The sequence below is a fragment of the Typha latifolia genome, chromosome 13 (genome assembly GCF_019914945.1).
Source record: "Typha latifolia isolate L0001 chromosome 13, TyphaL0001v2, whole genome shotgun sequence".
In the NCBI taxonomy this organism is placed as follows: domain Eukaryota; kingdom Viridiplantae; phylum Streptophyta; class Magnoliopsida; order Poales; family Typhaceae; genus Typha; species Typha latifolia.
Window position 1 is genome coordinate 536,122 of NC_133098.1, and position 22,867 is coordinate 558,988.

At 36.6% G+C, this 22,867-nt stretch overlaps 4 protein-coding genes and 1 long non-coding RNA gene across 7 annotated transcripts; 2 read left to right on the top strand and 3 right to left on the bottom strand.

Annotated features, from left to right (window-relative positions):
• Positions 1–19: 19 nt before the first annotated feature.
• Positions 20–5,971, bottom strand: LOC140800248 (uncharacterized). The gene is made up of 8 exons (XM_073154927.1): positions 5,742–5,971; positions 4,255–4,540; positions 3,418–3,498; positions 3,120–3,168; positions 2,287–2,392; positions 1,592–1,644; positions 1,385–1,447; positions 20–591 (listed from the first exon to the last, which is right to left on the bottom strand). Exons 2-8 carry the CDS (start codon positions 4,521–4,523, stop codon positions 256–258), a joined length of 957 nt encoding a protein of 318 aa, XP_073011028.1. The 5' UTR covers positions 4,524–4,540; positions 5,742–5,971; the 3' UTR covers positions 20–255.
• Positions 5,972–6,330: 359 nt separating this feature from the next.
• Positions 6,331–9,111, top strand: LOC140800447 (uncharacterized). The gene is made up of 6 exons (XM_073155253.1): positions 6,331–6,569; positions 6,716–6,781; positions 7,200–7,274; positions 7,557–7,686; positions 7,822–7,947; positions 8,726–9,111. Exons 1-6 carry the CDS (start codon positions 6,412–6,414, stop codon positions 8,873–8,875), a joined length of 705 nt encoding a protein of 234 aa, XP_073011354.1. The 5' UTR covers positions 6,331–6,411; the 3' UTR covers positions 8,876–9,111.
• A 290-nt stretch (positions 9,112–9,401) lies between these two features.
• Positions 9,402–10,581, bottom strand: LOC140800187 (uncharacterized). The gene is made up of 2 exons (XR_012111146.1): positions 10,442–10,581; positions 9,402–9,918 (listed from the first exon to the last, which is right to left on the bottom strand). It is a non-coding gene; the product is annotated as an uncharacterized lncRNA (long non-coding RNA).
• Positions 10,582–12,998: 2,417 nt separating this feature from the next.
• Positions 12,999–15,752, bottom strand: LOC140800185 (disease resistance protein RPM1-like). Its single transcript, XM_073154852.1, has one exon. The coding sequence runs from the start codon at positions 15,750–15,752 to the stop codon at positions 12,999–13,001; it is 2,754 nt and encodes a 917-aa protein (XP_073010953.1).
• A 289-nt stretch (positions 15,753–16,041) lies between these two features.
• LOC140800186 (uncharacterized membrane protein At3g27390) lies at positions 16,042–22,071 on the top strand. Of its 3 annotated transcripts, none has more exons than XM_073154855.1 (11): positions 16,042–16,167; positions 16,239–16,353; positions 18,759–18,867; positions 19,025–19,217; positions 19,478–19,614; positions 20,046–20,334; positions 20,445–20,551; positions 20,721–20,880; positions 20,953–21,148; positions 21,272–21,512; positions 21,614–22,071. In XM_073154855.1, the coding sequence occupies exons 4-11, from the start codon at positions 19,053–19,055 to the stop codon at positions 21,858–21,860; spliced, it is 1,542 nt and encodes a 513-aa protein (XP_073010956.1). In that variant the 5' UTR covers positions 16,042–16,167; positions 16,239–16,353; positions 18,759–18,867; positions 19,025–19,052; the 3' UTR covers positions 21,861–22,071. The 3 variants fall into 3 exon arrangements, with proteins under 3 accessions (XP_073010956.1, XP_073010957.1, XP_073010955.1); XM_073154856.1 differs by having other exon boundaries at positions 16,266–16,353; XM_073154854.1 differs by lacking the exons at positions 16,042–16,167; positions 16,239–16,353 and adding exons at positions 17,957–18,044; positions 18,149–18,246.
• Positions 22,072–22,867: the final 796 nt, after the last annotated feature.

Here is a 22,867-nt window from a genome sequence, read left to right on the forward strand (position 1 = left end):
CATCCTGGAATCTTGGGGCTTCATGGAATGCCCACTTGTTCATCAGCATTAACTCCTATGCAACTGTGCACGAGTTTGTAAAACAAGTCACATATGGCACTGTCAAGCAAATAAAACAACAGCATACCCACTCAGGGTTTATCATGGTACAAGCTCGCTATGATTTAATAAGAAACAAAACCACAGTTTAATATCTTGGAACTGGGCTGTTGCGCATCTAGCTTCCTAATACCAAGATAGCAAGCTCAATGCCATTCATGGCACCTCTGAAGTTGAAGCATTGTTCTCACTCACGTTAATGGTTGTTTCAGTAGAAATAGCGGGCTTGGGGACTCGGTCAGCATTTTGATCCGATGTTTCATTAGCCTTCTCTTCCTGCATCTCGGTGTCAGGGTTACCAACATTTTCATCTGCCTCTGCATCAGTCATCTCTTCATCACCATCAGCAGCTGTGGTTTCTACACCATTTGAGACCGGGTTCGAGTGGTCATGCAGCTCCTCCCTTTCCTTGTCACCTTCATCTACTCTTTGCCCCAGTGCTGTAGGATAAGGGTCGGTGGACATTGTCAGAGTAGATGTCACCAACAAATTCTGCAAAGGGTAGTCCAGGTAGCAAATGAATAACGATAGTAAAAAGAAACTTCAATCCAAGTTCACCTACCAACTTTCCATAGTAATGGAAGGAGAATTTTCATTAGAATCTTTTGATGAGATACAATGCAAGAGTTCATGCTTAATGCTAGCCAATGCCAGAATCCACTGGATTTCACAAGGGATAGGGAACATTGTTTTCAAAATCAGAGAGCACCACCCAACATCTGATGCTCAGCGCAACCACATACACTTCACAATTTCACATACATGGCTGGTGGTCTGTGACCAAACATCATTTTTCTAGATGCTCTGTGCCTTCCAATAATTTGCGAACTGTTCCGACTACTTCCAGCCTGGCAGCCTGTGATTCTGAGTTGAATGATAAACCATTCTACCTCGCCATGCCTAGGCTTACAGTTTTTAACGGAAATTGTAACCGTCCTCATTCATTTAACAAGATCGACAGCAAATTGATAAAACAAATCTATGAAACAAAACATAAACACCAGAATCAGTAGCTTCCTTAAGAAACTTGTATATTGATGTGCACAAACAGAAAATTGTTCTGCTACTAAAGCACTATTATTTCATCAAATCTTCTTATTTCACCACGGAACCAAGATGTGCATGCAGAGAAGCACCAAATTTACTCACCAAAAGTTAAGACTTGAAAAAAGAAGAACACACAAGATGTCTGTCCTACAATGTTATAACAGAAGAAAAACAAAAAAAAAATTCTTGACATGGTAGGATGTTTTTGCAATCAGAAAGAGAGCTTCAGCTAACAAACCTTCTCCAGGGCCAGTGCAAGCTTTGATAGATTACTGTATGTGCTCTTTGGAGATAGAAGGATCTGTTGGCAGTGAATTTCAGTTATACAAGATAGCTGGTTTAAGTGAAATCTTTCTAGAGAAGGAATCCACAGCAAATAGTCATGAAACTTAAAAATTCCATATAGGATGACAAATAGGACAATGAAAGTGGAAGAGTGACTTACTTCACAGAGTCTTTGCAGTGTAAATGGAGGGCCCTCTATAAAACTCAAGAGAGCTGTAAGAAGAGTAGGAAAAGAACAGTCAAGTAGTACAAAACTATAGGTTCACATAAAGCAGGTTATAAACACAATTTCATGCCAGTTGTCACTTGCAAATTATTGTTGTAAGAGTAGAATATTTAGAATATCTGGAGGTCTGCCTTAGCAATGAATTTTCCAGCTAAGATGAAACTGCTAATCAATGAAACCCCCCAAAAAAATAAAAAAAATCAAGAACATTAGAACATTTTCCGCACCAATAGACCAAATGTGTACAAGGAGGAGGCAATGCGGAATTTCCTGTCTTCGTGAAGAAATCACCAGATCTACAGGTTGGATTCTTTCGAAATTTGTGTCCAAGACTTAATCAGAATAATTGGCTTAAAATATTTTGGATAAAATCTAAGATAATAAATCAAACAGGGAGCTTGATAAGGATCACATGAAGAACTATCTGCCCTCCTTAAAAATAAGGAAAACTTAAGTTATGAATAAGACACCACAATTAACAGCATCAACCATAATATCAAACTGGTGATATAAATAAAAATTGAAACTTTACTCTTTCGGGTAAAAAAAAGGCCATCCCGACACTCAGAAAGGCATAACTGTCTTTCAAGTTTCAAGTGACAGTCCGGGATGTATGTTCATGAAATTACCTTCATCAAGCCGTTTTACCAACTCTGGATATGTTTCTCCTGATAAAGAACTCTGTTGTGATACAACCTCACTGATTGCTTGGGCTTCAGGGTATTCAGCCAATACCTTCACAAGAATCATTTCAAAACATGATTTAGGACTGCTCAGTGAAGCCTACATTCTTAAGTATCTAAGAGACACACATATGGGTTAAAATGGGTCAGATTAACTATGACCTAACTCGATTCGGATAAAAAATTCCTATCCGACTAAGATATAAATATGGATTCGAATACGTATAGGATTTCTTCGAAAAAAAACTCGAATATGGATTCAGATATGAATAGAAATTCAGGTTGGATATAATTTTTCAGATACAAATACAAATACCGGATATCCGTTTGCCCGCATATTTTTTGAATAATTTACTATTTTTTGCTTACTTATTTAAATGGTGAATACTGATATTGTTACTAACGATGTATTCTATATTGTTTATCGAGATTGTTTTTATTTTATGTATATTTGATATGCAAGAACTTTTTTTAAAAAACTCTTGATATTTTGTGTTAATTGTCTCCAAAAAAATAATCATATTCATTTAAAATTTGATCCGCATCTATTTAAGATTTAATCCTCTATTCGAAAATGATCTAATCCATATCAAAAAATTATTCTTATCCACTTAGTTAGGATATGATTTTAAATTTTGTTATCCATTGAATATTCGTCCGAGCCAAAAATATAGATCCAAATATAGGTTGAGCACTAACTAATCCGTATTCAATTGTTTTCACCCCTAGACAACGTCATCTATACTCTAAGTGAAACATGTCGGCATACCTGCCCATACCTGCTTCAACTGGAAAGATAGCAAGCCTTTGAGATAATCCCAATCATGCCTGTAAAGGTAAATAATGGAATACATAAAAGAATGAAAGTTTGCTAAAGGATGTGAACCTTGAAACTATTGTATTTGATGCACCTAAAAAGTATTAACATACAAACCATTACATCCATTATGGCAGGATATCTATCAAATCTACTAAAAAATGAATGGACATGTATGCGCTATCACATGCAATGTTGCATCCTTTAAAATCAAATTACATTTCATATCAATCTTATATTCAAATGCGTTAGCAGATTACCAGAACTTCCCAGCAGTAGCTATCACCTCCATTATACTTCTTATTTCTTCAGGGCTGGCATCAACTTTAGGCTCCGCATCCCTGTAATCAAACTAATAATGTAAATTTTATGGAGAAATACCAGGTCCACAGCACATATCAGCTTACGTAAATAAACTTCAACTTATAATGAGCATGTTTTCCCTAAACATGATAATTTTAGAGGATATAGAGAATTTTATAGGAAGAATGGCATTAACAAACTAATGATATTATATAAGAAGCATATCAAACAGGAAAAACTAGTTTTCAATGCTTAAAGACTAACAACCAAAAAAGAATTCTGCCAAAGCATGCCCCTAGCCTGACAATAACTAAGACTACGGACAGGTATGAGTGACTCAAATCTTAACGAAAGAAAGCAACAAGGATAAACAAGAGAAAGAAATCATGGCACCAATTGGTTATGAATCAGTCAGCATATCCAGATTGGACCAACTCGAGATATGGGCAAAATCGACATAAACTCATTTCAAATGGAAAAGGTGAAACCTCCTTTAATTTCTCTTTCCTTTTTCATTCGTATTGTGTGTTTGTGTCTGAAATAAAAAGGATCACTAGCAATGACTACAGTTCTAAGAGCTGTCTTTTGAATGGACCAAATATGCATAAGCAACAATAACTAATAAAAATATGCTTGAGTTTAGAAATCAGCATCAATCATATGCATAACACAAGAGGCGATTCTTATACATCCAAAGTTCTGAATGGATTTGAATCTGGAAATACATCATCACTACAACAATATTTATATGTGAATTGTAGGAGCAAGGAGTGGGTTAAAATTATAGTCCTGACCCATGAGCTGAATGAGGTGGAGCCACATCTTCCGACTGCTGATCTGCATTGGCAGAAGCAATTAATGATTGTGAATCTATTACATCTTCTGACTGCTTATTCACATTGGCAGAAGCAATTGCTGATTGTGAATCTACCACATCTTCTGACTGCTTATTCACATTGGCAGAAGCAATAGCTGATTGTGAATCTACCACATCTTCTGACTGCTGATCCACATTGCCAGAAGCAATTGATGATTGTGAATCTACCACAGTCGTGTTCTCCATTACAGGATCTTTTCTTCCTGCCAGGATCAAAAGTTCCGATATGACCAGGAACAGATTATAAACATAAATTTACTTTGCTGGCCAAGCATGATGAAGTAAACATTCCCAATAAATATTAGCCATGCACTGAATCCAATAAGTCTTTCCTATAAGGCTATAAGCTCATTGTGGTCTTTCCTTGATTGGATGTGCAATTATAAACACAGATTCCCAGCAATAAACAACATAAGACTTAACATGAAAAAAAAGGAGAGACAGTCTGTTGAAACTGCTCGCAGACTTTCTATGATCTATATTAATTCACACAGCCAAATAGAAATCCAGTGGGATGATACTCTATCAGCCTAAAGCAAAGCATAACAATTAACATGTCTAAAATCCAGAGTGAAACACCCACCTCCTGGTCAACCATGCACCAGAATTTTTTTTAATTATTTATTTTTACACAGAGCATGTAGCACTGTAGCCAAGCATACCCATTAAAGTACTCCATCATTATGAATTCCAATGCAAATAAAACTAAGATGCCTACATGAAATTTGAAAATGGGTAAATTAGAGAATGATACATTTCACGCACCACATTACAAATTTATTGCAATTTGACACTATATATTGGACTTGTCCAAACTTAAAAGAAAACAATTATCTGTTTATTTCCATAGTTACTTCAAATACCTCCAGCTAATTTCTAAATGTTCAAATTGGCAACCAATATCACGAACAACCAATATCATGAATATACTTATAGATGACACATATGAAATTTCAACAGAATAACAGCAATTCGTATGCATCATTTCTACACCATAAAGCTTGGATAACTGTATAAAATCCACTAAATCTGCATAAGATAGCAAGAGATATCTATCATTTGTACGATAGCATCATATAGAAGTAATTATTATAAGGGATTTCTGAAGATCCTAGAGTTCCCAGAATGACCATGAACTAAGCTCATCGAAACTACTCAAATAAGAAAGCCAATAAGCAAAGATCCTCCGAGGCAACCGAGCCCTTAATCGGCTCACATGATTCAGGAAGCACTGGAGAGGAGAAGCTAGATTTAGGGTTTGTATAGCACATAGAGGAGGAGGAGAAGTAGTTCTCACCTCTTAGCTACGGTTTGTAACATAAGGCCAGAGATCGAGTTCGAGAGTTTAGAGAAGAGAAGGAAGAAGGAAGAAGAAGAAGAAGTAAGGGAAGAAAGGAATCTTACCACAAAATGGTCGGACGGAGAGAGGAGTGACCGATCGCCGGCAGAGAGGAGAAGCACCACCGGAGCGGAGGAGCGAGATCGGTGGTAGAGAGAGGAAGAAGATGAGAGCTCGAGCAGGGTGAGGAGAAGAGTGGAGAAGTGCAATTGGAGAGGTTAAAACGGAGAATTCGAGCAATTATCTGATAGCGGCGACGAATAAATCCTCGAAATGATATATAGACATCAGTATAAATATCACAAAGTAATACTAATGTGAGTTAAAATATTATCCAAATTAATATCCATACAATTTAAAATACTATAAAAATAATAAAGGAATAATAATGTTAACCCCTATATTTATTTTGCTGGATTAAATACATTTATAACAATTTTTAAATAAAAAAATTGAATACGATTAATTTTAGACATAATGATATAAAACAAATTTTAGGGGTAAGATGACTGTAATCCACGTATAAAGCGGGTAAAAAACTAAAAATATATTTAACTCTATTTTTTTTTAACATCAGCTAATTTAATAATTTGTTTTGAAAAAGGAAAAATAAATATGAAAATGGTTTTCCAATTACCCGACCCGTTTGTACGGTTTAATGGGCGCCGCCTCTCGGGTTTAAGGAGGGTTTCAGTGAGTTCACTGGGAGAGGAAGGTAGCGAAAGAGGGAGCAAAATGCTGCGATCCGCTCCTCGTCTTCTCCGACCGATTGGATCGCGAGGGGTTTCTTCGTCGAGCAGCTCGGAGAAGATCGTCGCCTCCGTCCTCTTCGAGCGGCTCCCGGTCGTCATCCCCAAGATCGACCCCGTCGTCTACGCCTTTCAGGAATTCTCGTACGATTTCTTATTTTTTGTTATTGAGATAGAGATTAAGGATTTTGGTGGAATAGCGAGGATCTCGGAGTTCGTCTCCTCCATTCTTTGGATTCTTATGAGCAAATAGGCAGTGGATCTGATGATGGTGAGCGGTTTTTGTTTAGGTTTCGGTGGAGGCAACAGTATCAGCGGAAGTACCCGGATGAAGTCTTGGGGAAGGCTGATGCGAGGTAAAGTTGGTAACTTTATATGAAATTATTTGTTGCCTTTGGTGTTTCAATTTGTTAGCTTTCAACTCCCACATTTTGTTATTAATTTTTGGTGGCTTTTTTCTTAGTGCTGTTTGGCGGTATTGTGAGGATTGAGGAGTAATCTTTATTGCATCGTGCGCGTTTTCTTTCATTTTTTTTTTCTTAATTTTTTCCTTATTTTCTGACATATTAGAAGTTGAAGTGTTTAATATCATCCATTCGTCATATTAGTAGGTCGTTCAGATGCCTCACCATGTTATTTGTGCGAGACCCATAGAATCGCTTCATGGGGAAATGGCTATGAGTTACCATATACATATTCATAGCATGATTACTAGGCTTCTTATGCCATGATTTTTAACTGAATCACATGAATGTGTTGAAATTTTTGTTACAGAGGAAAAGGCGATTACCAGATTGATTACGTGCCTGCTTCTAGAATCACAGAAGCTGATAAAACAAACGATCAGAAGTGAGCATGGGTTTTGCACCCTCTATCCCCTTCTCTTTCTTCTTCCATAATCATCTAATTGATTGAGTTTCTAGTACAAAACATGTTTGATTTTTCAAGAACATGACATGGTTTTTTTTGTTACTTTATAAAATCAAGTATACAATGCATTCATTGTTCCTGATGTATTTGTTTTCTCTCAACCTTACATTACTGCTGTTGGAGAAGATTTGGTATGTTAGATTTCCTTATTGGCCAAATTACTTGTGTAGTTTATTTGTTGCTTTCTTTCTTTTTGGTTAGGTCCTTGCAAAGAGCACTTGATAAAAGACTCTACCTTCTTCTATATGGTAGCACCTTTGGAGCTCCTGACAACAAACCTGTTTGGCATTTTCCAGAAAAAGTTTATGAAAATGAAGAGACTTTGCGATTGGTGCTTACCTTTTGACTGATTTCATATGCACGCTTCATGAATCTATGTTAACTTTCTTTTATCCATTTTTTTCTTTTTTGCCATTTCTCTATTTATATCCATTTACCTGAAACTATTCTACTTTTCTGACTTCAGTGTGCAGAATCTGCATTAAAATCTATACTTGGAGGCCTTAGTCATACGTACTTTGTTGGCAATGCTCCGATGGCTCATATGGTTGTAGAACCAAAAGAAGACTCCCCAAATTCTCTATCCTTTAAGGTACAATCTTTCTCATTTTAGACCTTTTTGCATGATTTCCTCTATTTTATATTTTTGAATTTCCTTCTTTTGACAACTCCAGGACAACTAATGATGGAGATAATCTGATTATAGATTTTCTAGTTGAGTATATCCTCTATTTGTTATTAGCAATTGTGATCCTTGTTTAGGATTTATCATTTATATATCTGGAGTTCTGGACCCATGGTATGCATCTCAGTTAGTTAGCAATATGATCTACATTTTCTTACTTGATGTGGCATTTAAGTTTAGATTAGAAATTTGTGCCTTCAAATGTAAAGGAAAATGCAGATAGCATGTCTAGTGGAATAGGCGGTCTTGGAGACTGCATGCAAATCTGGCCATTTAATATCTTAATATCCATGATAATGGTCGAAAAGATAGGTCTAAAGGGGAAGCTTATCATAAGCGGCAAGATGTCCCTCCTGTTTTAGGGAACTCTTTTAGTTTCTGATCTTTGATCCGTCAGATGTTTAAAAGGTGATTTCAATTTTACTGGAAAGGTATGATCACACCGATGACAATCCTTTATCAACTCTGCAGATTTTAATTAGTTGGAAGAAATTATTTATTTTGCAGGGTTAAATATGTAGGTGTTATACTCATTTAGTATAATATCAATGTAAGAAATCATGCTACATTAGTGTCAATCTCTATGTAGATTCTTTGCATATAGATTATAGACCATATTGATTGGACATCATGCATGCAGTTTCTTAACTTTGTTGTTTCTTAGCTTTTATTGTGTTCTTTGCAGCGATTCTTTTTCAAATCACAAGTGATTGGCACCAACACTCTTCATATTGGAAAGTGCCAGGACTACATGTGGCTCACGAAGGATGAATTGCTGGAGCACTTCCCAGAACAGGCTTCCCTTCTCGACAAGATGATTATCCACATAAAATAAGAGTCATCTTTGTGTTCCTCATGATTTTTAGGACCTGAAGCCTTACAAACAACTGCTATGGTCCATGATCTATCCAATTTGTATGTCTATTTTGTAAAACCATGAAAATATCCAGGAGTAGAAAAGCTTTATCTCCAGGAGACTTACATGTTGTCTGGTTCCTTTTCTTGGCTCAAATGCACTACTTTCTATTAGCTACTAATGGTGAATGCGATAGTTTGCTAGCTTTTCGATGATTCTGGATGTTGCAATCAGATAGAAATATTGTGGTGGATACATACATTTTGGCATGACAATTATTTTTTCAGTTAATGAATCAATTAATTTTGGAACCCCATACTTTCTTTCTTGCTTCTCCTTGTTGGCAGGTGATAATGATCATCTGGTGTAAAGTGTGAAGGTTGATCTTGAATAGCCTGGTCCATGGTCAGCATATGCAGTAAAAGAATGTCAATTAATTCGCAGAAGTGAAGATTGAGAAGAAATTACTGTCAAGAAAATTGTGAAAATTTTGCATGCCATAAACTTGTAGATCAAGAACTGCACTGTATTACTAAGCAAAAGATTCATCCATGAAATCTTACAATTTACGGTGTGCAAATACAATAAGACAAGTGTCAATCACAGGGTCCTCAATGTCCTCTTAAAATGATGAGCAGAGGAACACAGAGGGCAACATAAGACAAGAACCAATCCAATTTATATTTTAGACAACACATGTAAGAGAAAAAGTAAAATAAAATGGAAGAATGTCTCCTGGATTCTTTCTTACAAATAGAATAGGTTACTGCTCATTTGTGATCTCTTCTATCAGCCAAATTCCTTGGAACTGTAACTTACTCCATTGGTATATAGTCGCAGTTCCCATTCATTGTAACAGAAACAGAGCCAGTGCACTCAGTCCACGACGACCCCATGAACAATTGAGTGCGGCAATTAAGATACGATACAAGTTATCCATGGCATTATCTGGAATTGTGAATAACTCTCCTGCACGAAATAACCCATCTCATCCCCTTTTTGTTTCTGTGCACCAGCTCTTCCTATCACAGTGTTTCATCAAGTAGAGAAGCATGAAACTTGGTTCCATTTTTCTTTATTTGAATTCAAAAAAGATTCAACTACTAAAATTTTGAAACAATGCATCATATTCTAGCATGCATTCCAGCTAGAAAAGAGTATAGCTTCCTCTAAATTAGCAAAAAATACAAAGTAGAGGGGAATGATGTCTGCATGGCTCCCAAAATGCCAACTAGGAGGGGCATGTCAACCATTTTGACAAGCTTCTTAGATGGCATTCAGGGAGCCAGGCAGATCAATTTTCCAGCAAGAAATAACCAAATCTAATCTAATCTATCATGTTCTATGAATTTAAGTACTGTACGGCACCGGGCGTGCCGACCAACACGTACAGAATTACTATAATTTATTATAATCACAAAACTGTAGTAACTAAGCCCAGTTTAGACCAGATGAACAGGAAAAACATACAGTAGTGGCATGAAGCAGATCATAATTCAAAGTTGAATTATTACTCAAGTTGGGAAACTGGGACAGCATACATACCTCTCTTAATTCTCCAAAATGGGGGAAGTTAACTACTATATATAAAGAAACATACAGGGGCGAGAGAGAGAGAGAGAGAGAGAGAGAGAGGAGGAGGAGGAGGAGCAGCAGGAGAAGGACTTAGTAGGGAGACAAAGGATAAGTTCATGGGAAAGTCCACCATGCATGTGAGGGATGGCAAAACTCCAGTTAGAAGGTTTGGCAAACTATGCTTTCATCTGCACTACATAACGATGAATACGGCCAAGGCAGCCTGGGTTTTCCAGGATAGTAGGTTTGGATTTTGGTCACTTCTCTTGTAATATTTCTCTTATTTTTATCCATCCTACGTCTGGAAAATATAATATAATCAAGGGAATTTTTCATTTTACACCCTGCATTTTAATATCCTCGCTTTTCACTAATTTTGATTTGGGCTTTTTAGTAAAAAAAGCAAAGACAGAGTCTAAACTACAATAAACACACGATAGAAATTATTCACGTGGATAGATGGTCGATAAAGGTTTTGATAGCAAAGAGCCAAAGACATACAACATTTTGTCACAAGGTCACGGGCTTGTGGTGGTAAGAGAACAAAGAAAGTGACGTTGATTGAGCTCTCGTTAGATTTATCTGAGTAGGTTACTATTAGTTTGACTAGAGCGTAATCTTGCTGTCTGCTTGCTAAGATCTTGTCGGATTCTTAGATTATGAATGTTGTTTGAAGTTAATTTGTGCAGAAATCAAATGGTAAGTTACAATTGACGTAGACGAAGAAGAACCCATTATGATGTTTATTCTAGTTTTGGCTTTTCATTTCTTCTTTTTTCTTTCGTTTTTTAACTGTTTAAATAAAGCTTTAGTAACTATATATTCGGCTTAAATGGAAAATAATTTTCTCTTATTTTGTTTATTTGTTTAGGTTGAAAGAGAAAAGAGACTAACTTTTGTTCCTTGTTCTTCACTTTTGGAGAAAAAGGAAAAGATTGCGCTATGACAAATGCACACTAGATGCTCGACGAAATGCACCAGACGGAGAAGGAAATTATAATTGACGATGAATTTTTTGCAAGCCGCAAATACCTCAGGTGAGTGGGAAACAATTTTGTTGTCCAAGTTGCAGGTTTGCATTGTGGAAGGTATTGAATGATGTGTTAAACTAGTTTATTTGCTATGAACATAATTTCTTTTGTTAACTATAAGTCTTTATAAGCGTTTGTGCATGTAAACCTTCTTTGTGTTGTTAGGTGGTTTCTTGTTTAAGAAATAATGTAGAGGATTGTTAGGTGGTTTCTTGTTTAAGAAATAATGTAGAGGATTGTTGATATAATTTTTTTTTCTTTCTGGTGCCCTGATCCTCGATTGCTTCCTTAATATTGTCTGTTATTAATACTTGAGTTGGTGCTTTCCATCGTTTTCTTAATCTCTAGCGATAGCTTGCCATGTAAGAATTAGGTCTTTCAGATTTGCTCTAACTGATGCCACCAAGAAATGAACTCCTCAATGCTATAAATCGTAGTTAGAACATTCACGCTTTTGGGTTAGTGGAATAATTTTGTTAGCATGTGCTGACATATGTCAAACATTATGCAAGTTCATCTCCAGACAAAAGACATTCACTAAGGAGTGTTTATTTTCACTTGTTTGTGCGTCGATGATCATCAACATACTTCCTGTGCTTCAAGGTACTTTCGGATTGTCTGTCTGGATATCTTTCTCCCCAGTAGAATCAGCTTTATTTGAACTAGATAAACTAAACCCTCCTTGGCTGAATCACAAAATTCTTGTATCATCTGCAAAGTCCATAGTACAGTGAAGTGACAAAAAGTAGATGATCTTAGCTAGCTAGCTAGCTGGATGATCAAACTCTTATATAGAAAAACAGTGAATGGTTTATTATGTAGTCATATAAAAGTCCAGGAGTAAATGCATGACATAAAAAAACTAATATATTCAACATGTCTTTGTCTGATAAGCATCAAAGATAACACAACCAGGTCAACTTTCCTCTGTACTCCAGGAACTTTCAATTAGATAACTATGTACATGGAATCTTCATTCTACTACTGCTCATTCTATCAAGTGATAATGAGTTGACGATCTGTAAAGGAAAATAATGCTCATATCCTTGTTGATGCTTGCGCCTCTTACAATGTTCTGAAAGATTGCAGCAACAATGCAACATATTGGTGTTGTTCAAGGTATCCCAGAAACTGCACATTGGTAAGATGTTGCAGGTAAGATAATTTTAAATCTATTATAGGAAAATACATCACAAAAAAGAATCAGTAAAAAGAATATTTTATTAGATTATGCTAGACTCTTAAATTTTAAAAAAAGCATTTCAAGTGCTGGATATCATTGTATCTTCTAAAATTACAAACTACAAGAAAATATCATCAACAGGCTAGTTTGCCCTAAAGAATAAGTGTGTTTATGTACAGGTAATATAAATCAAAGGGTAAAGAAGAGTGACTGAAGAATTCTAGTAGTATATTAAGGGAGAAAGATTGGACACTCACCAAAATGAGTAAATGACTACCGAAGAACTAGTTTTCTTCTGTGACTTGTCAACATACTAAAGTTCTTCGTAAAGGCGATTTTTGCTATCATAAGATCTTACTATTGGAATCTGCTTCACCTTTATATGATCGGTCCCTCCATGTCTGCGAAGATTCTGAACAAACAAGTTGGGCATATCGAACAAGTGGAGCTCTTTGAGGTTCACTAGCTCCTCTATACCTAGGGGCACAACCTTCAACTGCACACAGCCCCTAATGTACATCTTCTGAAGGTTAGGCATTGCCCCATTCACTACTATATAATTTAGATTATCCAGTTGTTCTAGATCCAATATCTTCAGCTTCAGAAATCCTTCATTTTGACAGCTTAGCTTGACTCCATCGTATGCTCGGATGAGTGTGAGTTCTGCTAGGTTTGGAAGAGCTTGAAGACATTTAAATGAGTCTTGATTTAGTCTAGACCATCTTAAACGCATTCGAACAAGGTTCTGGAGTAAAGAAATCCAATGGGGTAAAGTCTGCAAAGGTCCTCTCAAGTATAGACGTTGAAGAAGTGGTGGAGGAGATGTTAGAGATTGTAAATCAAGAAATACATCCATACCAATTGATGTAACTGAGAAAGAACGGAGTTCTTTTATCTTCTCAATTGAGGCACAAAGATTTGCCCCATCTTCTCTTCTCAATTTCACTATACCCAATCTCTTTAGTTGGGTTAGCTTTCCCAACTCTTTAATTATGCTGCTGTCTTCATTTGCCTCCAAGTAAGTAAGCTTCTGCAGGTCTCTTAGTCTACCAACCCCTTGAGGTATCTTTACACCATTTGTTGTATAAAAAGGAGGCTCACTACCATTACGGTGGGCATAAGCAAGAATATGGCGGAGATTCTGTAGTTTGAGAATCTCTTTTGGCAATTCAGAAACATATGTACCTTTTAGATCTAAAGTTTGTAGATTCTGAAGCTTTCCCAACGATTTTGATAGTTCCCTGATCCTTGTGTTTCTCAAGCTCAAGTACCTCAAATGGAGTAGATTCCCAAATACAATTGGGAAGCTCTCAATTGGTGCACTCTCCAAATCCAAGACCTTCAATAATCTAAAACTGTAAAGAAGTTTGGATATAGTAGAGATAGACGAATCATTTGCTCTAAACATGAACAGAGCACGAAGGTGAGACAAGCGAACCGTTTTTAAATCATCTACACATGTGTTGTGTAATGATAGGCGTCTGATCTTTCCATGCATCTGCGGCATATGTCTGTTAAGCGATGTACTGAAGTTCTCTTCCTTTGATTTCAAGACAACAATCTCATGGATTAGATCGTGTACTTTACAACTTCGTATTCTTCCATAGTCATAAAACTCTGCCACTTCGACCATGCTACGGTCGATGAGATCACTGATGTAATCCACTGCAACCTTCTCCATTGTTTCACCTTTATCCCTTTCTATAAATCCTTCAGCTATCCAGAGTCGAATCAGAGTGATCCGGTTGATTGAATAATTCTTGGGGAAAATGCTGAAATACAGGAAGCAAGATTTGAGGTAGTGAGGCAGATGATTGTAGCTCAACAATATTATTCTCTTAATGAGCTCAAGTTTAGGATTATTTGCCAACTCTGATTGGAGATTATCAAGAACTGTCTTCCATTCTAGTACACTCTCTTTCTTTGACAGGAGACCACCAATTGCCACTATTGCAAGAGGCAGTCCATCACATATACTGACAATATCTTGGGAAAATACTTCCAGTTCGGAAGGGCAGACTGCTCCAGGAATGGATCGAAAAGCTTTTCTGCAGAAGAGAGTCCAAGCCTCTTGCTGTGGTAGCGGTCTAAGATCATAGACCTGACCGTAAGTATCAACACAAGAGTGACCCACATCCCTAATTCTTGTTGTGACTGTTATTCTGCTACTACGACCATTGTCTGGGAATGCATATTTCAGTACATTCCATGCATTTATGTGCCACACATCATCTAAAACAACCAAATACCTCTTGTCGTTTAGGAAATCTCGAAGTAATCCTGTCAGCTGGATTCCTTCCATTGTGTCTATTCTTCTAGGAAGTTCCTCATTCCTTTCCTTGTAGAACTGGTTTATGATACTCCGAAGAAGCTCTTCAAATGAGAATGTCTGCGTCACAGTAATCCAAGCATGGCTATTGAACCATCCTTTAACTCTTTCATTGTCATAAACTTTCCTCACTAGAGTGGTCTTGCCCAACCCACCCATTCCCACCACTGAAATGACGGTCAGGTGTGATTGTCCCTCTAGTAGCAACTCAATCAGTTCTTTTCGTGGTCTTTCAATGCCCACTAGCTCAGATTCTTCAATGAAAACTGCAGCAACATGGCGATCATGCAATCTATCTCTAGCTTCACTAGAACTATTTCCATTTTCCAGTAGATTGACAGTAGTATACATATTTTTTCTCGATGAGATGTTACTGACCTTGATCTTTATCTCCTGTATGGCAGTAGCTAGGCGATGGCGAGTTCTCAAATGCTTCATGTTATGAACAGTTTTCTGGATGTAGCCGACAAACCCATGTTTGCTAGGTCTGCCTAAGTGAATTGTGTACTCCTCAAGAATATCTTCAACGTCATATGCTAATTCTCTTACTTGGCTTACCCATGCTTTTATTCCCCCAGTATTCTCTGTGATATCCGTTTCTCGTAGAAAGGATTTCATGCTCTCAAGTTCATCTTTGATGTCGTTAACTCCTGTATCTAACCCTTGCAACAGCTGTTGTTCCTTCACAAGCAAGGAATCCAACTTCTGGAGTGCAAACTGCAGTGCTGGAGTAGCCATGTTCTTCTTCTCTCCCTCAAAGAAGACTATGGAAACGGAGATTCACGCACCAATCTTTCAGATCAAATGACATATGCTGAAGGTAGAGGGGAAGATGTATTTTGGTTGTCTATAATAAATTATTGTTTTGGTTGTCTGTGATAAATTATTTTCTAATTTCTCTTGTGGAAATTGACTTGAGCTCCTTGTCCTTAAAGCCTTTTACATATAGGACTTTAAGATATCTGATCAGCTAGTGGTCCATATGAATTGTAATTATACTTCATAGCCTAGATTTCAGAGGTTCAGTTATTGAAATGTACACCTCCAGTTAAAAGCAAGGAGGTTTTGGTTATCACATTCTGCAAAACTTCCTCACTAGGAGATATATGCAAATGGTGTCACATTACAGAGAAGTTAACAAGGCTAAAGGATGGTAAGAACTCAAGTAAGTTGCACAATTTACCTTTTCTTGTCTCCTGCATTGATTGCTAACGTCTTTGCCAGTTCATCCAAGTCATCAAGAATTTACAGGCAAAGCATCCTTGACAAATTCTTGAAGTGTTTGGAGGTGGTTGCGATTCGAATTGCAAAGCTTGACTGGTTATCTTTATTTGGACAGGTAATGCCAACAGTGTATGTATATAAATATATATAATCTTCTCTTCAGATGGTTGGTATCAGAATTATTTTGTCTGCATTTGATTGACTTGGCTGTTAGTCCACCAAATGTATTTCGTAGTAATGTTAGTGTGACAGAGACAAAATAAAGCGTCGAATCTTGCTTGCTAACCTCATTGCTGACCTCCATGTGCTATGGGAGGCTGTTGTACCTGTAAGATTATTTAAGAGTATTCTTCTTCTTTTATTAATATTTAAGAGTATTCTTCAAGAGGAAGTAATTAGTTCAACAAACATATTGGCTGGCATTGTTTAGTTGCACAACTCTTATCAAATTTTGCTTCTTGTTCCTCTTCTTTTATTAATTGATTTAGTTTGCATATAGCCCTACGTTTTAATGATTCTTAAACTATCACTGTTTAATGTTTATGATGAATACTGATGACTTCAGAAATTGGAAAGTCGATTTCTACTCTTTATTTTTTCTTTTTCTTTTTTGATGTTCACTTCTCTGTAATATCTAAAATGCCCTCCTTTAAAGGAGAGTTGGTTTGGGAATTGGGGTAGTATAATGGATTGTGTTACTGATAAATAAGTTGAGCCGAGATTAGTTATTTTGACTTGAAAAAATAATTAAGCCTATCTCGACTCAAATTAACTCTATATACATCTTTTCGTATAATATAATTTATATTAATGTGTTGGTTATTGTGCTTCAACGTGACTTGGGTTCAAACCATAGGTTTTACAATCTCAGAAGTAATAAAGTTGATTGAATTAGTTTCACATGGAGAAACTAAAAAATATGAATTTGTCTTTATATGCACTTACTTTTTCGAAAAGTTTAAATTTTTTTAACTATAAATTAAATATTATAAAAATATTTTTAAAAGCGAGCCAAATCAAGCCACTTCGATACTATCCGACCTTATAAATTTCAACCCACTTTCTTATACTTTTTCTTTTTCTCCTTAAAAAGACTTTCTGAGTGAAAATTATCCGCCCAAAGGCTGACTAATTTTGCTTCTTTTTTTTTTTAATAAACGCAGGTATTTATGCATACAAAGTGTACATATGTATATATAGTTTTTGATCAAAATAACCCTATTTTAATTTATTTTTACTAAAATAAACTATCCCTTAAATTTATCACCGAATCAAGTATAATTTACTGTAGTTCTAGTAAAAATGCTAAACTAATTAGTGTTTTATTTCCAAGTAAAAAATATTAATCAGTTTTATATTTTTTATCTAGTTCTAAAATGCTGATTAGTTTAGTATTTTATATATATAAATCTTTTTAACTTATTCGCTTAATAGTTAAAGAAAAAAAAATTATCTTGTGACAAAAATGTTGAACTAAAGCTACAGTGAAATAGAAGTTTTTTTTAAGGAATCATTTATTTAGATTAAAAGAATAAAAAATAATTTAGTCAAAAACTCGGCAAGCGTCTATAACTTAAATATATATATAACTTTGTGTGCGTGCGTGTATGTATTGAGTTGATCATGGGACATGGGCATGGCCCATCCCATGGGGTGTTGGTGGGGGGGGGGTTAAGAACCGCTTAATCGTAGGAGTGTGCTGTCAGCGCGCAAACGCTCCCAGGACAAAGCACCTCCCAAGTCCCAAGACTCCCGCTTGTTGATAGCCACGTTTAACTCCTATGGCCACGTAGCCCACTCCCTCCCGTACTATTCTCGCTTTGCCCCCCCTCCGGTTCCTATTCCTATTATTATTATTATTATTATTATTATTATTATTAATTTTATTTTTTCTTATTCCTTGCTCTTAGAATAATGGAGGTCCCGGTGGGCTTCGTTGCCAAGCTATGGAGTTTTATCTCCTTCCTTCCTTTCTTCTTCTTGCTTCTCGTACTTGGCGTCGTCAAAGGTATTCGTTCATGCGCAAATTCTTGTGCTTTTAGCTCGTTTAAAGCCGCCCTCTGGGTGTTTGATCATTTCACTCTACAATGATAGTCTGATAGACAAACTCGTAAAGTTGAGATCTTTGTATTATTTTTTTGGTCCATTTAGTATGCCGTGCAACTTTGAACTACTAGTTATACTTTGGGGTTTAAAATGGTGTAAAATTTGGCCGGCCCAGTTGTTAGAAGAAGTTAGGAGATTAGGATTTGGGAATGATTTACTTCTTACATACGTCAAATATTGTCAAAATGTAAATCGCATTATTTAAAAAAACATTGCTATGGAGAAGTAGACATAAGGCAGAGGGAAAGAGTGAAGGGTCATAAATTAGGCAATGAAAATAATAGGTCATATAGACGTCCTCTTTTAATGTTTGCCGGAGTAAAGTTGCCCGTAATTTGACTTTTGCATTTAAAGCATGGAGGCAACGCAAGTGTGCACCATCATCGGATATCTGATATTTTGCTCTTTTCACAGCTGCTGTAATTGGCCCAATCGTAGCGGCGATAGTTTTCGTTGGAAACTCTGCTGTGGTCATCGGCCTTTGGCCTGCACATTTCATTTGGACCTACTACTGTGTGATAAAGTACACTTATCTTATCCTTCTATACCATTATAACAGACGAACTTATGAGTGAAACGAAGTTGAATTTTGATATGTTTCATGAGAATGGTTTCTTTTATATTTAGTCTTTCAAATGTGATATAGTCTTCTTACCTGTGCAACAATTCTTCAATTGCAGAACTAAAAGGATTGGACTAATTTTGAAAATGCTGATCTTAATATGCCTGCCTCCGCCTTTGGTTCTGTGGCCTGTACTCGGCATTCTAGGGAGCCTTCTTGTAGGAATAGGATATGGGTTCTTTACTCCTCTCATTGCAACTTTTGAGGCCGTTGGGGAGGATGTCGTCAACAAGCTCTCTCACTGTTTCATGGTATATCTGCATGATGGTAGAAATAATTCTGTAGTCTTTGTCTGATTCATTCATACTCTTGTGTCACTAGGCAAAAGCCATACTAGCCATATTAAAAGAAAAAAAGAAAGTAGAGCAATTGTGGGAACTCGGATCCAGGATATTCACATTGTAAAACTAAGGAAAATCGCATTTATCATACAGAGGGACTCAGAGGACTTAGGGATGATCTGACAGTAGGGTTTCTGAAGAAAGAGAAATTCTAACTTGGATCATGACAGGACGGATGCGCAAGTACAATCAGAGGAGCATGTACAATGGTTCGGGACTTCACAGACTTCTGCTTCCACTCCTACTTCTCATTTATGGATGACCTGAGTGAGAAAGTAGCAGATGATGAGATCCCAGTAGATATCAAGTATGGAATCAATTTATTGCACTAGTTCAGATTTTGAAACTGCTCCATCTTGTACTTATGCCGGTTTTATTGCTGTTTCTATTGGATCCTTTCAAATATTCCTACTACTCGACTCTTGTACATATTCATCTATATATAGTCATAGCAACTAGCAATTGCAATAGGTTCTCACGGTGGCTTGGTTTTGTTATAAGAAAATTAGAGTTTTATAACCACTATTGAGATCCTCTAGTTTCAAAATAGCTAACCTCTATTGCTTGGTTAACCAATCCATCCATTAGACAATACTTGCTGCCAACCACATGCACCATTAGGACTTGGACATCCAGACTTCAGCTTTTTTAATACTCGAGCAAAAGCACTATTTAGCATAGTATACCAATCTTCTAGTTACCCCCAATGCCTTTATTGTTTCGTACTTTCTTTTTAAGGTTATCAAATCTGCCACGAAGTTTGCTGGTCTGCCTTCTTGCTGTTCCAGTAGACGTACTTATGATAAGTATCGTGGCATTCTTGAAAAGTCCCTACATGTTGTTGAAAGGATGGCAGCGGCTGTTTCAAGACTTAATTGGAAGGGAAGGACCATTTTTGGAGACAGTTTGTGTACCCTTTGCTGGTCTAGCTATTATATTATGGCCGCTTGCAGTGACTGGGGCAGTGATTGCTGCATTTTGCAGCAGCTTCTTTCTGGGTCTCTATGGTGGAGTCATTGCTTATCAGGTCTGTTGGGCTTCTTGATAATAAGGTGTCATTTTCTTGGTTAAATATTAATAGAGCCATGACATGAGGTATACTTCAGAGTATCTTTGTTTTTTTCTTCTCATTCTTAGGAGGACTCCTTGCAAATGGGGCTCGCATTTATGGTGTCTGTGATATCAATGTTTGATGAGTACACGAATGACTTACTTTACCTGAGAGAGGGCTCTTGTCTTCCAAGGTATAGTTTCTTCAGCCGGTTACTGATATATGGCTTTCTATTGTGCTGAATGGAGTTTACAGTTGAAATTTACATGCTTATAGTTACTTTTAAGCTTTAATGAAGTGAATAGAAATATGTTGTGTCTTACCTTGTAAATCAGCATAGTTTAAATGCTTTTGACAGCCAGGCCCAAGTACCGGAAAGCCCAAATTCTTGAGAGGAGGCACCAGATTGAGACAAGCAGGAATGAACACGAGAAAACAATAGCAGGGAGTAACATAACTAGGTTGACCTCGGAACGTTCAAGGACACTGAAGAAAGCCATCCAACAATTAAAGCCCATCCAAGTAAAATCCCTCTTCTCTCACGTGAGCTCTCATTGTGTCTGTAGTTTTTTTCTCAAGCACATAATTTTTCAGATTTGGGATTGGCTCTTCAGATCTTGCGAGTTAAATGGAAAGATATTACTTCACGAGGGTCTGATTACTGCTGCTGATATAGAGGAATGCATCATTAAAGGGAAATGCAAGAAACTAAGTAAAAAGTTACCTGCTTGGTGTATCCTGCAATGTTTAGTAAGATCTGCAAAATGTGATTCATATGGATTACTTATATGTATGGTCTCCTCCCTACTTCGTTTGTCCTTCTGCACAACTTTCTGTTGCTAGTATTTTTGGCATGCTTATTCCTCTGCGATTTTTTGCTAATTATATCCTTTGTTCCAATTGATCTCTTCAGCTGATGAGGTAGAATTGACAAACTTTAACTGGCCAAAGGACAAAGTACTGGATTGGTTTCTTGGGCCATTGTTGATTATGAAGGAGCAGATTAAAAAGCTAGAATTAAACGAGAATGAAGAACTTTGCTTGAGAAAGCTGGTAATGACCAACAGCAATGAGAGGCCTGAAGATTGGGACAACACCTGTTTCTCATCAACTGACAATGTAAAGAGAGCTCAGCTACAAGCAATTATTAGAAGGTATGCGAACTATCTGGCACGACTGTTCTATTGTAGTTTTACTCTTCGGAACTTTGATACATCTGAAGTAGCTACAACAGTACTGAGTTTATGTCACACAGGTTGCAGGGAATTGTTGCTAATATGTCTCGGATCCCGAGTTTCCGAAGGCGGTTCACTAATTTAGTGAAGGCTTTATACTTGGATGCCGTAGAGACTGGTATTATTACCAGTCGAGATGGAAGCTCAAAATCTAGAGTCAATATCAGTGAACAGATCAGCAGCACAGAAGCAAGAAGCAATCACACAGACGAGTCCTATGCGCCAAATAGATCAAACAGTGCAGCTGATAACAGCGACAACGTCTGACGTGTATTGAATCTTCTATCGAGCTCATACGGATAGTTGGCATCTTTACATAGATTTTTTGTTGGATCTTGTGGGGCTCCTTCAATGGACAAATAGAATTAATCATGTAATGATCGACCATGGATTACGTTGTCTATATAAACTTTCTGGTCCTTTACTCCAGTGGTTTGAATAGGCAGCCCGTAATATAAGGCCATGAGCTTTGCTTCCATTCCAAGCCATTAGTAGTTATTAAAGTTGATACTATGGATTAGGAGAAAGAGAAGCCTCTCTCCTTTTGCCTCATAAATGGTGGACAGTCGACATTATTCTCTATGCTTAAAGGCAGCCGCGCGGGCAATCATTTGAATTCTTTTTTGTGTGGATCCCAACGGTCGAATTGGATTGGACGATTCTAAATTCTAGTCATTTAAAACCCCTTGACTGGGATTGAAAATCCTCGATAATGCTCATCCGGTTTCACGTTTCCTCCGTGGCAAGAGAATTAAGATTTAAACAGTAGTAGAGAAATACATTACAAAATTAAAATTTAAGAAAATTTACATATAACACTCTGTTTTTTATAAAATTATGATTTACATCCTATAATTTAGTGAATGTGTACAGAAAATACTCTAAGTTATCTTTGAACTAACACCGTAAGAATGTTCTGTTAAATATAAATAAATTTTATTTTAAAATAATTAATATATTTTTATTTTTAAAATAATTAAAATATTCTTAGTATAACTTGATTTAGGGTATTTTTATAATTTTTTTAATATATGTAATTTAACCTAGAGGTTTTGTAAATTTTAACTAATAAATCTAATAGCAGTGTATTTTTTAGACATATTTATTAAATTATAGATTTTGATTTATAAATAGTAAAAATATAAAGGGATAAACAACAATCGAACTAGAAACGCTGTCGGCTGTTATGCCTTCGGAGGGGAAAATTTTCTAACTACTGCTCCAACTTCCTGTCCGCAATTAATAAACCGACCGATTTGTTTTCAAATGCTCTC